Here is a 15037-nt window from a genome sequence, read left to right as displayed (position 1 = left end):
GGTGGTGTGGGGCAAGGGAGGGTGCTTCTCTGCAATTGTGGCAGAAAGTTATGTAATCCTTGCATCTTTGATCTTTGTGGGGGTTTTGTTTGTTTGTTTGTTTTTGTTTTTGTTTTTTGGCACTTGAAGCTCATTTTTCCATTGATTCTGGGATTCACAGGATTATGAGTTTTGTAGTCAACTATCCACTTGGCCTAACCATTTCTCCTGTGGCAAAATGGATTCCAAGTTTTAAACAGCTGAGTTATAACTTAGTGGTCGATCATTGGTTTATTAACTGGGCACTGCTTATAATCACTGATATAGGATGCTTTGATTTATATAAAATGAATGCACAGTACACATAAAATTCATTGAACTTCATCAAGTATGAATTTGTGAGAATTCAGATTCCAGTCCTCAGTTTTTTCTTAAAAGCAAAAGAGGTCTTCCTTTTTTTCCTCACGTAATCTGTAAGAGTTTATCTATCTTTTAAACCGATAACACGCAGCAGAAAAAGTGCTTTGAGTATTCTGAGGGCAAGCCAGTTTCAGCACAGTGTTTCCTTAAGGCTTGTGCTCTGTGATAAGGAATCCTAAGCATGTTTCTTTCTTTTTATTTTATTTTTGGCAAATGTCCTAGGCTAAACACTTGCTTACATAAGAGGGATGGGTATAATATCGCTCTATGTGCATATTTATTTTCATATGTATGGAATATTTGTGGAAAGATACATAACAAACTAAAAATATATGTTGCCTTCAAAAAAGAGAAATGGGTTGCTTAAAGATAGGATTAAGAAAAAAACAACAGTTCATTCTATAGCGCCTGTACCATTTGGTTTTTGTACCATATGAACACTTTCATTATTTGAATAAACATAATCAAAAAAAGAGAAAAATAAACTCCTTGGCTGGTACAAACACATTCTTCATCCTCAACATCAGTACTGAGGGAGATGTCCGAGAGTGCGGGGCTCTCACTTGAGTGACTATCAGTGGTCTTTATGGTCCTCATCACTTGCTTGGCTCATGGAATAGAAGGAGTGACAAATGATGGTAACCTGTCTGCCATTAGCTGGAGTACTGCATACAACCTTACTTAGTGTCTCCTTGCAAATGACAAGGTTTGTGATTTACAAATCTCTTTCCTTGCATATGAACATTTTGAGAAGTAAGTGCCAGGAGGAACTTGGGTAGCAATTCAGTGTGTCCTTTAAATAGTAATCTTTAATACCATTACTCATGTGTAGGATTGAGTGAGGGTTTCCTGGAGAGTGAAGTTGATTTAGGGATCAGGGATCAGCTGCTGAGGCTGGCACTTGGAAAAAACAAGCCAAGCATTCACACCCCAGACCACTCAATACCAGCATTGTCTCCAAATCCATCTTTCATAAGGGGGTTCCAAGAGGGGGAGGGGACGAAGGAAGGAGAGAAAATAAACCATTTTAATCCTGTAAGAGAAAGTGCAGGAAAGAGGAAAGAATGAACAAGATTTGAACACTCAAAGCCAGTTGCCAAGAATGTTTCTTTTGAAATCAACTTTGGCTTTTATTCTTAGACTCCACTGTCACGTTTCTCCTCAGTTTCCTTCTCCCATCTTTCAAGACATTCCCCACCCTCACTTCCCACCTCAATGGTTTCCCGTCCTTCTCTGTCCCACTCCCCCCATTTGCAACTCTCCTTCCCACCTCCTTTTTCTTCTTTCCTCACTCCTTCCCTCTCCTTTCCTGGACTCTTTCTCCTGTTCTTTTATAGCTTAAGTCCCTCTCCTTCTCCCCTCTCTCCTGAACAGTACCTCTAAACTCCATTCCCCCTTCTTAAGGAAATCAGCCAGGCCTCAGATGGAGCTGTCGTCCTGACAACCCAAAGGCGCACCAGGCTTTCACTGAGGCTCGCTGCTGCTGAAGGGGGCAGTTGTGCAAAGCGAGGGGCCAAGTCGAGGGGAGGGCAGAGGGGATGACGTGGAGGGGCTGTTGATAACCAGCAGGGTGGGGGGTTGGGGGGGAGGTGCTGAGCAGAGAGAGCGCCGGGGACTGGGAGAAACAGGAAAGGGAGGAGGGGGAGAGAGGCTCTGGGTTGCTGCTGCTTCTGCTGCATCTGCTTCTGCTGCTGCTTCTGCTGCTGCTGCTGCTGCTGCTGCTGCTGCTGCTTCTGTGTGGCTGTTTCTGTACACTCACTGGCAGGCTTGGTGCCGGCTCCCTCGCCCGCCCGCCCGCCCGCCCGCCAGCCTGGGAAAGTGGGTTACAGAACGAAGGAGCTCAGCTCAGACACTGGCAGAGGAGCATCCAGCAACTGAGAGACCAAACAAGAACCCCTTCCTTTGGCTTCCTCTTCAGCTCTTTCAGGGGGCTTGCTTTTTGCACTCTCTCTTTTGAAATTGTGTTGCTTTTACTTTTCACCGTTCTGCTTGGGTTTTATGAGGGCTTTGTTAAGTCTTAGAGGGAAAAGAGACTGAGCGAGGGAAAGAGAGAGGCAAAGTGGAAAGGACCATAAACTGGCAAAGCCCGCTCTGCGCGCGCTGTGGATGAAAGCCCCTTGTTGGTGAAGCCTCTCCTCGCGAGCAGCGCGCACCCCTCCAGAGCACCCCGCGGACCCGCACCTCGGCGTGGCCACCATGGTCGGGAGAGTTCAGCCGGATCGGAAACAGTTGCCGCTGGTCCTACTGAGATTGCTCTGCCTTCTTCCCACAGGACTGCCTGTTCGCAGCGTGGATTTTAACCGAGGCACGGACAACATCACCGTGAGGCAGGGGGACACAGCCATCCTCAGGTAGGGCTTTCGGGCAACTTTTCTGCTGCGCGCGTCTACGTGTGTGTGTGTGTGTGTGTGTGTATGTGTGTGTGTGTGTGTGTGTGCCTGATCTCCTTGAACTCCGGCTCCTGATGGTGCAGGTTTGTGTGTGTGTGTGTGGGGGGGTGTGTGGTGTGGTGTGTGTGTGTGTGTGTGTGTGTATGTGTATCTGTCCCCGTTTTACTGACTGGTTGGCATTATAGCTAACCAAATTCAAGGGAATTCTGGTCCCTGTCAAGCAGCAGTGGTGTTGGTTAAATGTTGTTCGGTTCTTAGGACCTTGTTTCTCTTACCAAGGAAGCCTAACTTCACCCATGACATTAGAGGCTTCTGGGCAGTATGCTTGCTATTGTAATTGCTGTTGCATTGCTCTTGAGAGTTTTGTTAGGATTCCTTAATTCTGAAAGAAAGGTTGTTGGATTATGGTTCTCAGAGAGTAGTACACAGTACTGCATTCTCCTTGCTCCTCCCGTGTGTGTGTGTGTGTGCGTGTGTGTATATGTGTGTGTGTGTGTATATGTGTGTGTGTGTGTGTGTGCCAAGGCTGTGTGTAAGGGTTTCTGATAGAAGACTTTCTGTAAGGATCTTCTAATTGACATGGAGGGCAATAAATCAATCTTAGAACTTTGGTTGGTTACTGAGCCTTTTCTGGAATGTGGATATAAATCAACACAAGATATGAAGAGCAGAAAGAAAAGGAACTTGCCAAATTGCTGATATTTAGAGTAGGAGTGTTAAACATAGAGGTTGGGAAAGAATTAACCTGGCATAAAATGGATATTTCAAATTGATTATTGACTTCAAAGTCTTTTTTCTGTGCAGCTCTGCCAAACTCAAATAATTTGAGATTGAAATTTGGAAAGGAAGAGTCCCAAGTCCTTGGGAGTTTGACCCCTATCAGGTACTGTGAGCTAGAGAGACTTAAATGAGACCTAGTCATATTTTTATTTCTAAAATGCTCCAAGGTTATTTTTTGTGCTTCTCTTCTCTCTTCCTCCTCTCTACCAACTGTACCTACCCCTTGTTCTTTTTTCTAGCTTTCCTTGAATTTCTGGCAGATGCTAACAAAAAGAAAGAAAGAATCACTCTCCTTGGAGATCTTTTAAAATCTCATTTCCTCCAAATAAAATGACCCAGTGTCAGTCTGTCTATCTAGCTAATATTGCTTGTTGTGGCAATAAAAACACAGTATACGATAGAAAATAAACCTCTAATCTGTGTGCAAGGAGCTGATAGTGCATAAACCCTGGGGCATCAGGGAGCAGTTCTCTTGCAGAGCTGCCGACAGCAGCAAAGTTTTCTTTCTTTTTCTCAGAAATAAATTTGGTTGGCTGTCACAGTGTCCTGCTTTGGGAGCTCTAGCCTTGTTAGAGAGGAAAGTGTGTGTTGTGTGCCGTGCATTGCGTGTGTGTGTGTTGTGTGGGTATGTGTTTCTCCAGATTGTAAAAAGTGAGAAAATGCTAATGTGTAAGCACTCCTTTCTTCATTTCCTGAGCATTGGTGATTATGAATCCCAAAGATCCTACTATCCAAAGCAGATTTTCCCTTCTAGCTCTTCAGCCTTATAAACCTGCGTGTGTGATTTATCCACATGGAGTAATAAGATTTATAGAGTCATTTATCTGTTTGCAAAGGGATTTGGACAGGTGCAGAAAATGTTTTTGCAAACACAAAAGCATGCCATTTCAATTGCTAACATTCATACTCCCTAACATCATTAACCCTTTAATGGTGAAGCACTCTATATAAATGTGTGCTATTCCTAGATATTTTGTTCACTGGTTACAAGATTGAATATGAGGAAAATGAATAACTTGAATGTATAAGTTTTTTATTTCAGTGTCCTTGAGCTTTGTAAGGTCTTTCTAAGTTAGTATCTCCTATACCTTAAACTAGAGTTGTCCAAGAGTTAGATAAGTATAGAAATGTTAATTCAGAAGAATAAAAATATTCTTATACTTTTGTAAAGAGGCAGTCTCACTGTATACATATCTATGGATGATACATATGTGCTTTTGTATGTCTATGGTGCAATAGAAACAGAGTTTTAAATGTTACACTTTAGCAGACATTACAGTGTGGAAATAGGGACTATGAGAGAAAAAATAAACACAGAACCACTTATTCTCTGGGAAAGAAACGATAGACAAACAGAGCATGCAAATAAGTCGCCTGTGAAACACCATTTCTTTTCCAGACCTCACCTTACATGCCCTCTTTTTTATTTCCTTGCCTTGGACAAGGGTTTATTTTGGGGTTGGTGGAGCTTCATCTGAATTAACTATGGAGAGAATTCCCTTTGTTTTCTTAGCTGACCTTCTTCTCAATCTCTTTAAATCCAGTAAGCTTTGTGGGTCAGTTTCCTGGTGAAGAATGGTGCTCTTGCTTTCTGTTTATAAGGCCAGACAGGGAAAGGCATGTTTTCACTTTATTTGTGACATTTTACTGGGTGCCTGAGCTTTCAGGGGAGGAAAGGAAGGAGACCTCGATTCATTGGAAGCCACAGTAGATGTCTGGCACTGAGAAAGTGAAATGGCTAGGAGAAAAAACATAATTCTCTTAGTGAGTCTATGGCCCTGAAGAATCTGAGATGGCAACAGGAGACAAGGGAGGTTTGTAATTCTGATGATACAGTGACAGGAGTTCAGCTGCCTGTCCCCAAAACACTTACCTTCACTGGCTTAAAGTTTTCTGTGAAACAAGAGTTTCTTTTGGAGATTGATGGTCATTTTTGTATAATTATGATCTTTAGTGTAATTATGCATCAGATAGGAGAGTGCACACTAGTCTTCAGGTCTTGCCCTGCAATGTCTATCATTTTGAAAATAATAAAAATGATATAATTATGGTGACAAAACTGGAGGGAAAGAGAGATAGCCTCCTGTATATATACCTAACTCCATTATTTTCTAGAGGAGATTACAGATCTGTATGAGAAATTATATAAAGAACTAAAGATAACCACAATACCAACTTCTTCTATCCCAGGGACAAAGAATCAAAGTGTGATTCACAAAGTAGTGGCAGCAGCACAGCAGCCTTGGAGGTCCTCCCTAAATAGAATAACCAGAATCTGCATTTATATTTGTGTGCACAGGAAAGAGTGAGACATGCTTATCCACAGGACTTCAGTCATGAAGCTGCCTCAGGTGCTTTTCTAAACAGAGTCTACCTGCCTCATTACCAGCTCCCACAGGAGTAAGAGTTCAATTACTGGATAAGTTTCTAACACTGTTTCTTCCCTCTCTACCTTCATATCTATAGAGATTCACCTCCTGCTTAATATTGGCAGGTTGAGACTATGTATTAATAGTTCTCTTACAAGTCAAAGAATAGTGGAAATAGAGGGTATTTCAAACCAACCTTTAAAATTTCATTTTTAGTAGTCCTACTGACCGTATTTTCAATGTGAGTGGAAGATTTCTGAAAAGATAATAATAGAATATTTGACCACAAAGAACCATGCTAGTTTCGTAATACATTGTATGATCACATATCTATTCATAAGGCAACTTTGTAAGACATACATACACATGTGTATCTGGATATAAAACAAGTGGACATGTGATAAAATACAGGGACTTCACACTTGTGATTTTAAATATTCTAAATTCAAGGAAATAAAATTTTATTTACCTCGTAATTCTGACCCTATTTGATGTTTACAGGATATTATAATACTTTTAATGATAACATTGTTCCCAGTTAAATGTCAGCATACCTAGCAATTATTAAAGATTCCCAAGGAAACTAAGTATCTAAATGTAGAATAGCTAATGTTAAGTTTTTTCAAATTTAGGGTCTTTAATTCCCTGTTTGTTTCTACACCAAGGGGGGAAAAGAAGAAACAACAAAAGAAGGTGTGATTATTTGATAGTAAAATGTGAAGATCTTGTTCAAATTTCTGTTTATCTTCTGTAAGTCATCTGGAATGCCAATATTCACTAATAAAGTGTCAGCAGTCGAATTCTTGACACGATATGTGATTTTCTATGACTTACAATTCACTATTTGAAACAAACTGTGGCATGGGCCTACTGGGTAAGTTTGTGACCATCATGAAGTTTTCTTTTTCTGTAGTTAAATCACTAAATGTAATCAACATTTGATGGTTAGCCCTGATACTTTAAGGATCATGCATTGCCAATAAATCCTTTATCAAATATACTTAGTAAATAATGGAGTATAGCATACTATATATCATCTAGGAATATGGCATATTATATGCATTTTATTAAAGAATATTTATGTACCTGTGAACTTTATCATTTGTTGTCATTTATGGCCTGAGAAACACAGTGGGCAAATCTCATAAGAAAATGGCAAATTGTGGCCATTTGTTTTTCTGTAAGTATGAGACCTATAAGTGCTTCTATACACACATGCAATACACAGGAGATTTTTATTTTATGTGGTTTGACTTAGAATGACATATCTGTAGAATTGTAGAAAGAACCAAAGGTGACTAACTCATCCACTAAGTCACTGGTGAGGGTTAAATGTTTGTGTTTCTCAAAGCTGATTTCACGTAACAGCAAACTCAGGCCAAAAAGGATTAGTGCATTTTACTGTGGTCTCTGAGAGTGCCAAATACAAAGGGCTGTGACTCACCTGATAGGAGGTTGCCTGAATATCCTTGTCCCTCTCCCTGTCATCATCTGAGCCTCAGATATATCCCTCCTCTGGGGCACAATTTAGAGCTTATAGTCATTGGCCCTGTTTTTCTCTCAATGTCCTGCCTGTTAGTTTGTACGACTCAGAAGATCTGGGCTCTGAATTTGGATCTATACTTGCATGCTATAACTTTAAGAAAGTCTCTTGAATACTTTGAGCTTCAGTTTGATTTACAAAATGCTAAAACTATCGGCTGGGTGCAGTTGCTTACGCCTGTAATCCCAGCACTTAGGGAGGCTGAGGCCAGGGAATCACAAGGTCAAGAGATTGAGACCATCCTGGCCAACATGGTGAAAACCCATCTCTACTAAAAATACAAAAATTAGGTGGGCATGGTGGTGCGCACCTGTAGTCCCAGCTGCTTGGGAGACTGAGAAAGGAGAATCGCTTGAACCCATGGGGCAGAGGTTGCAGTGAGCCAAGATCGCACCACTGCACTCCAGCCTGTTTTTTAGGCCAGTGTGTCTCAAATTTCAGTGTGTATGTAAAGTATGTGGAGGGCTTGCTACAGCAGATTGCTTGACCTCCATCGCTAGAGTTTTTGAGTCTGTAGGTCCCTGGTAAGTCTGAGAATTTGCATTTCTCACAAGTTCTCAGCTGATGCGGATACTATAGGATACTACAAGTGTGACCCACAGATGAGCATCTTAAGTATCACATAGTTGCATGTTACAAAAACAAAATCTCAGGACCTGTGCTGGAGGGACTAAATCAAAGTCCACATTTTAACAAGACTAGCGATTCGCTAGCATACTGATGTTGGAGAAGCACTGCATTAGATAGTTCACAGCCATGGGAGTACAGTACTGTCAGCTGCGGAACTTTTAAAAAATACTGATGCCACATATCCTCTCCTCTCAGAAATTTCTGATGTGGTTTGTTTGGAGAAGGGACTGGGCACAGGTTGTTGTTCTTTTGTTTTTTAATGATTCTGCTATGTACATAGAGGTAAAAACCAATGCCTCACTGGATAAAGAATCTCTTTTACAAATCATTTTCAGGGCGGCACTAAATAGATATCAGTAAAAAAACTGAAGTCACATTGTACCATTTGAGAAATATGTCAGTAGCTAAAGATGAACAAATTCAAACAGGAGAGAGGAAATAGACCACCATAAACCCATTTGTTTGTTACACAATTTCATCATTATGAGGCCATGGAAAATGGGGTGACTTTCTTTAATATGAATCAGATTTACATAATTTCTACAGAAATAACATAAAGCTTATTATTCTGTGCTGTCTCATTTGGGTTAGACAAGATACAGAACTGTTCTAAATTGTTTTTTTGTTGCTTCTAATGCTATCACTAAGGGAGAAAAGAGACAATATTTAGACAAGGAAAATGGCTTCTGTGCTAACATATTCAAGCATGGTAAATTCTGTGCACTTATATACATGAATATGTGATTTGCTAAATAATTGTATTTGTATAATTCATCTCAATTTTATATATTGATTTCTCTTTAGTTAAAACTTATAGACAAGCCTGTGTCATAGATAAAAGATTTTTCATAAAAGATATAATAAGTTCAAAATGGTCAAGAAGTAGTCAGAAGACCAACCTCTAAATAGCATGAAAGACTCTAATCTATTAAATAAAGATAACTGACAACTATTTTTGCCTACTACACAAGCTATTTTTATGATCAAATGATATATGTATCAAAGTATTTTATAAACTATGTATAAACTATAAGCTCTTAAGACTATAGTCATATATTTACAGCAGGATATAACTTTTAGAAAATTTTAAAAATGTAAGAAAACAAGCCTTTTATTATTATTTCTATGCTACACACAGGCTAGTTGCACTACAATGTTTTTATTATTTTGTTTCAATTCCTTTAAAGTCACAAGTATCTTATGATATAGTTGAGTTTCTTATCAGGAGTGCAGGGCAAGTAGACTTTTTTTTTTTTTGTAGTTACCTGTAATTAAAACTTAACCTCCAGTTAATGTGTGATTAACCTTTATATAATAAACCCTTTACTTCAGATTTAGTTAATTACTGTAGGGAAACCTCATAGAAATGTAGAATAGGAAAGGCCTTGGAGATTAGGCAGTCCACCATCTCATTTTAAAGTGATGTAATTGAGAAGAGAAAAATTTAGTTCATTGTCCAAAAACTTGAGTGATCACTTGAGAATTAGAACTCATGTATTTTAATTTTCATTTCACAGTACCACTTGAGATTACCTTTTTGGTTTTTGTTTTATCTGATGAAATGCCGTTTTTTTTATACATAAATGTGTGCTTAAAAATGTCTTTCTCTCCTCTTCCTTCCTCTCTTCTTCTCTCCTCTCCCCTTCCCTTCTCTCCCCTCCTCCTCCCTCCAACTCGTCCCACTTCCCTTCTCTCCTCCCTTCTCTCTCCTTCCTCTCCCCTTTTCCCTCTCTCTCCTCCCTGTAAATCAAATCTGCATTTACCTGTGGAGGATCATCCAGTTAGTGTTGGTCAAGGAGGATTTGTTTCAAGGAAATGTCCCATCTTTCACATGTCTACCATCTGTCTGTACTGCATGGGTTTTCCTTCCTCCACTTGAAGCTACCAGCTTATTGGTTTTAATTATTTTTTTCTATAAATTATTGGAATACAGGTGATATTTGGTTACATGAGTAAGTTCTTTAGTGGTGATTTGTGAGATCCTAGTGCACCCATCACCCAAGCAGCGTACAGTGCGCCGTATTTGTTGTCTTTTATTCCTCGCCCCCCTTCCACTCTTCCCCCAAGTCCCCAAAGTCTATTGTATCATTCTTATGCCTTTGTGTCCTCATAGCTTAGCTCCCACATATCAATGAGAACATATGATGTTTGGTTTTACATTCCTGAGTTACTTCATTGGAATAATAGTCTCCAATCTCATCCAGGTCATTGCAAATGCTGTTAATTCATTCCTTTTTATGGCTGAGTTTTAGATAGATAGATAGATAGATAGATAGATAGATAGATAGATAGATAGATAGATAGATTCCACACTTTATCACTTTACCCACTTGTTGATTGATGGGCATTTGGGTTGGCTTCACAGTTTTGCAGTTGTGAATTGTGCTGCTATAAACATGCGTGTGCAAGTATCTTTTTCGAATAATGACTTCTTTTCCTCTGGATAGATATCTAGTGATGGGATTGCTGGATCACATGGTAGTTCTACTTTTAGTTCTTTAAGGAATCTCCACACTGTTTTCCATAGTGGCTGTACTAGTTAAAATTCCCACCAGCAGTGTAGACGTGTTCCCTGATCACCGCATCCACACCAGCATCTATTGTGTTTTGATTCTTTGATTATGGCCATTCTTGGAGAAGTAAGGTGGTATCACATTGTAGTTTGATTTTCATTAGTGATGTTGAGCATTCTTTCATATTTGTTGGTCATTTGTATATCTTCTTTTGAGAATTGTCTATTCGTGTCCTTAGCCCACTTTTCGATGGGATATTTTCTTAATGATTTCTTTGAGGTGATTGTAGATTCTGGATATCAGTCCTTTGTCAGATGTATGGCTTGTGAAGATTTTCTCTCAGTCTGTGGGTTGTCTATTTACTCTGCTGACTGTTCCTTTTGCTGTGCAAAACCTCTGTGGTTTAATTAGGTCCCAGCTATTTATCTTTGTTTTTATTGCAATTGCTTTCGGGTTTTGGGTCATAAAATCCTTGCCTAAGCCAATGTCTAGAAAGGTTTTTCCAATGTTATCCTCTAGAATTTTTGTAGTTTCAGGTCTTAGGTTTAAGTCCTTAATCCATCTTGAGTTGATTTTTGTATAAGTTGAGAGATGAAGATCCAGTTTCATTTGCCTGCATGTGGCTAGCTGATTATCCCAGCACCATTTGTTGAAAAGGGTGTCCTTTCCCCACTTCATGTTTTTGTTTGCTTTGTCGAAGATCATTCCTAAAGCTGTTTTCACATTTGGTAGAACCTCTACAAGGATCCCTTGGTTCTCACAACCCTGGCCCCCTTTTAAGAAAATTCCTTTTCTCTTGTTTCTGGTACCTCTGCCTGTTACTCAGTCTTCTCATCGGAATTTGACCCTTTCTCTCAGTTACTACAACCGAGTTTCTAAACCTGCTGCCTTCTTATTGTAATTTATGAACTTCTGCCTGATTAGGATGGCTATAGATATTCTTTGAACATCCTCAAGAGGTTCTCTACTCATTACACTCCCTGTAGATTTATTATTTAAAATCCTTTGAGGAAGACAGAACTTTTATTCCCCCAGTAGATACAAAATTTGCATTGGGCTAACAATGAAGCTGATGGTGGCCAGTTGAGAGGAACTGAGTATAGATCCAGCTCTGGCTCCTGAGTAGTGAGGCAGTATGCAAAAAGCCCTCTTGCAGGTGTCTAGTGGTTTCTGGTGTGGCACGCAGGACACGATCTCTTGAGGTTTTCTGAGCAGTGAGAGATGGGGCCAGAGACATCCAACAAGGTCTTATCAAGAGAAGGACAAAGCACAATAAGGAGAAACAACAGGCCAGCACCCCCTAGTTATTCCCACAGGGAGGCAGGCAGGGGTGACAAGGAGGTTGTCAACTGGTGATGAAGACTCAGTTACAAGCCCCAGGAGTTCAGGAAAGGAACAGAGTCCTTGGGACAAGAGCTGATTTGAACTTGAGTCCTCAGGAATTAGGGACTTAGACCTGAGCACATTACCAAGATGGGTAACTTGGTTAAGGAGTAAAAGAGAGGGACCCAGTTTTTAGAGCTGAAGCTCTGTATCAAAGCTATAGTAACCCAGGGATGACTTGAAGGTTAATCTCAAAGCGTGGAGCTCCATCTTTTCAAACTCTTACTGTATAATCTCAGATCATAAAACCTGGTCTAGCTCTGTGGGGGAGAAGATGGAGACAAAGGTCTGACATTAAGTAAGAACTGAACTAGTGCTTCTTCCTGCCTTATTTAAGTTTACCAGATCACATCTTTAGTCTACTTAGAACTTCTAGACTTTATGAAGTTGGCAGAATGAAGGACTGGAGATGGCGTATGCTAGACCTATGGTTTTCCAGTATTAGTCTAAATGTGACACTCGATCCTTCAAAGAACATCCACTATAAAGTCAAAGCCCCGGCCGGGCACAGTGGCTCACACCTGTAATTCCAGCATTTTGGAAGGCCAAGGCTGGTGGATCACGAGGTTAAGAGATCGAAACCATCCTGGCCAATGTGGTGAAACCCCGTCTCTACTAAAAATACAAAAATTAGCTGGGTGTGGTGGCATGTGCCTGTATTACCATCTATCTACTCAGGAGGCTGAAGCAGGAGAATTGCTTGAACCTTGGAGGCAGAGGTTGCAGTGAGCCGAGATCGCGCCACTGAACTCCAGCCTAGCAGCAGAGTGAGACTCCTCCTCCTCCTTCTAACCCTCAGTCCGCCAAACATCTTTACTAGGTTACCTCTTTGCTCCTCCTTCAAGACTTAAGACTCAGTTCTGGTGCTGTCTCATTCAGGAAATCCTCCTTAATTCTCCCAAGCTAAGCTAAGTATCCTGTTTATTATCACTGCTAGCCTCCCTGAATCCTTTAAACTTTGCATTTACTACATGTCTTAAAAACATCTTGTTTACTTGTGTCTTGCCTCAAATATAGGCATCTCATTTACTTTACCTTTTCATCCCAGAATTTAGCTCAGTACCCGTGGATGCTCGAATAAATATTTGCCTACTAAATTGAACAGAGAAAGATGGTTGTACTATAAATCAAGCTGACTAAAGTTGATTTCTAAAAGAGGAAACACATTAGAAGAATATCAGACTGAAGGAAAATATTTTGGTGAAGTCAGCCACCACTGGAGTAATTGTGGATGTGGGGTTGAAGAGGGTCTAGTCGTAAAATCAGAGATAGATAATTCTCTGATTATTGGTAGGGTAAAAAGGTTTGGTTAGTTACCTTCAAAATTTCCCATTGCGGTTATTCTTTTCAGAATTGTTTTTTAGAAAATGAGTAGGGCAAATGGGGGTATTTTGGGAAGGATCCCAAAGTTTCAGTGTTACAGACATAGGGACCTAGATAAAGCACACCCTTTTCTTGGGTAAAATAGTAGTTTCTGACAGAACAAGGATTCACTCAATGGCCCTGAAGTGAGATATCTGTGAAGAGGTCAGTATCCTGGGTAGCTCTAAGAAGGAATCTACCTTCCTGGAGTGCTAGATGGCTTTCTCCCTCTGCAGGTGACTGAATTTTCAGGAATTAAATAGGGGATTTGGGAATTACTTAAATAGAGGGATTGTGCGCAACAGGTATATTCATCTCCATAGATCCATTCTAGTTTTTTTTGAAATGAGGCAATGTGCATATCACTTACATTTATTTGACTAAAAGTGGTTATTCATACTGATAGTGATGTTTACCTGGGCATCTTAGAGCTCATTGTGTATTCCTGGAAAAATTAAAACTGGAATGTTCAGTGGAATTTGTAATAATCCCAAATTTACTTCTGTATATCTTTCCCCAATGCATAAAGGTATTATTTATGTGAGATCGGAGGGAAATGAATAACCCCGAGGAAACATGCAGCCTAGCTTTCCATAAAATAATGCATTACTGTTTATTCTATTGTAATTGTCTAATGATGCATTTCTATATTGAATCTCTATAATTTGCCTAAAATTAATTCTATCCTTTCTAAAGTTGTACTTTAGTTATGCTACTATTTGCCACCCTATCATACTAGAAACAAAATATTTTTAAAAAGAAAGTGATGTAGCCTAACACTAAGTCACGCATAGTAAGTATCTACATGTGAAAACACTGACTGGGACACATAATTGGTTTCCTGACTTCTGATTGTTTTGTGTCATCACACACACCTCACTCTAGCATATGTGTATTAGGGCTGTTCATTTTATGAGACGTAAGCCACATATGGTTGCCAATTGTAGCTGGTGTTTGTTTTGAGATAATTAAAGATCGCTGTCACCTTCTACATGTTCATGATGTAATTGTATAAGCATATCTAAAGATCAGCATTCTATATTGCTGAATCATTAACTTAGCAGGAGAATGGATTTTTTTGTTTGTCTTTCTTTCTGACCTCTGTTCTATCTCTTTGGGCACTAATATGATGCACTGATCATCACCACAACAATAAACTGCTTAAAGTCTACAAGATATTACTTGATTGGATAAACCTCTAGATTGGGCATGAAAAAATTTAGCCTTTAGTTCTGCAAAAACCATTAACTGTGTAAAGTTGGAAATGAGCTACCATTGTTCCAACTCCTACTTGGTCTTGTGAAGTGGCTTTATGTTTTTGAATATAGCTGCCTTCACAAGAAGAAGAAATGCAAGAAGTTATAAATAGAATGATGATAAGCACATTTTTTAAAACACCTATATTATAAATGTCATAATATAGAAAACTTTAAAAATATGTTTACATTAATCCTTTAATTCTTGCATAAACATAAAACAGAACTCAAAATCTAATTCTTCTAAAAATAAGAGTATGTATTTGTACAGGATCTGTTATGAAGTATACTTAATTTGTATCATGAATATACTTAATCTATATAGTGTGGCTGTGTTTGAGTACAAGACCTTAACTTTATTTTTATTTTTGTATATGTTTATAATTATATACAAAAAAGTAAAAGCATAAAT

At 39.4% G+C, this 15037-nt stretch overlaps 1 protein-coding gene across 2 annotated transcripts in view; it reads left to right on the top strand.

The window, feature by feature from the left end:
• The first annotated feature begins 2132 nt into the window (after positions 1–2132).
• LSAMP (limbic system associated membrane protein) overlaps positions 2133–15037 on the top strand; it is a 673527-nt gene continuing 660622 nt past the window's right edge. For both annotated transcript variants that reach the window (XM_030941402.1, XM_030941397.1), the window contains exon 1: positions 2133–2750. In XM_030941402.1, coding sequence (XP_030797262.1) covers positions 2596–2750 — 155 coding nt within the window. In that variant the 5' untranslated portion in view covers positions 2133–2595. The remainder of the gene's footprint in view (positions 2751–15037) is intronic.

This window comes from Rhinopithecus roxellana, chromosome 1, assembly GCF_007565055.1.
Source record: "Rhinopithecus roxellana isolate Shanxi Qingling chromosome 1, ASM756505v1, whole genome shotgun sequence".
NCBI classification, from domain to species: Eukaryota; Metazoa; Chordata; class Mammalia; order Primates; family Cercopithecidae; genus Rhinopithecus; species Rhinopithecus roxellana.
The sequence above is the reverse complement of the archived record's forward strand: the minus strand, read 5'-3'. Positions and strand labels throughout refer to the sequence as shown.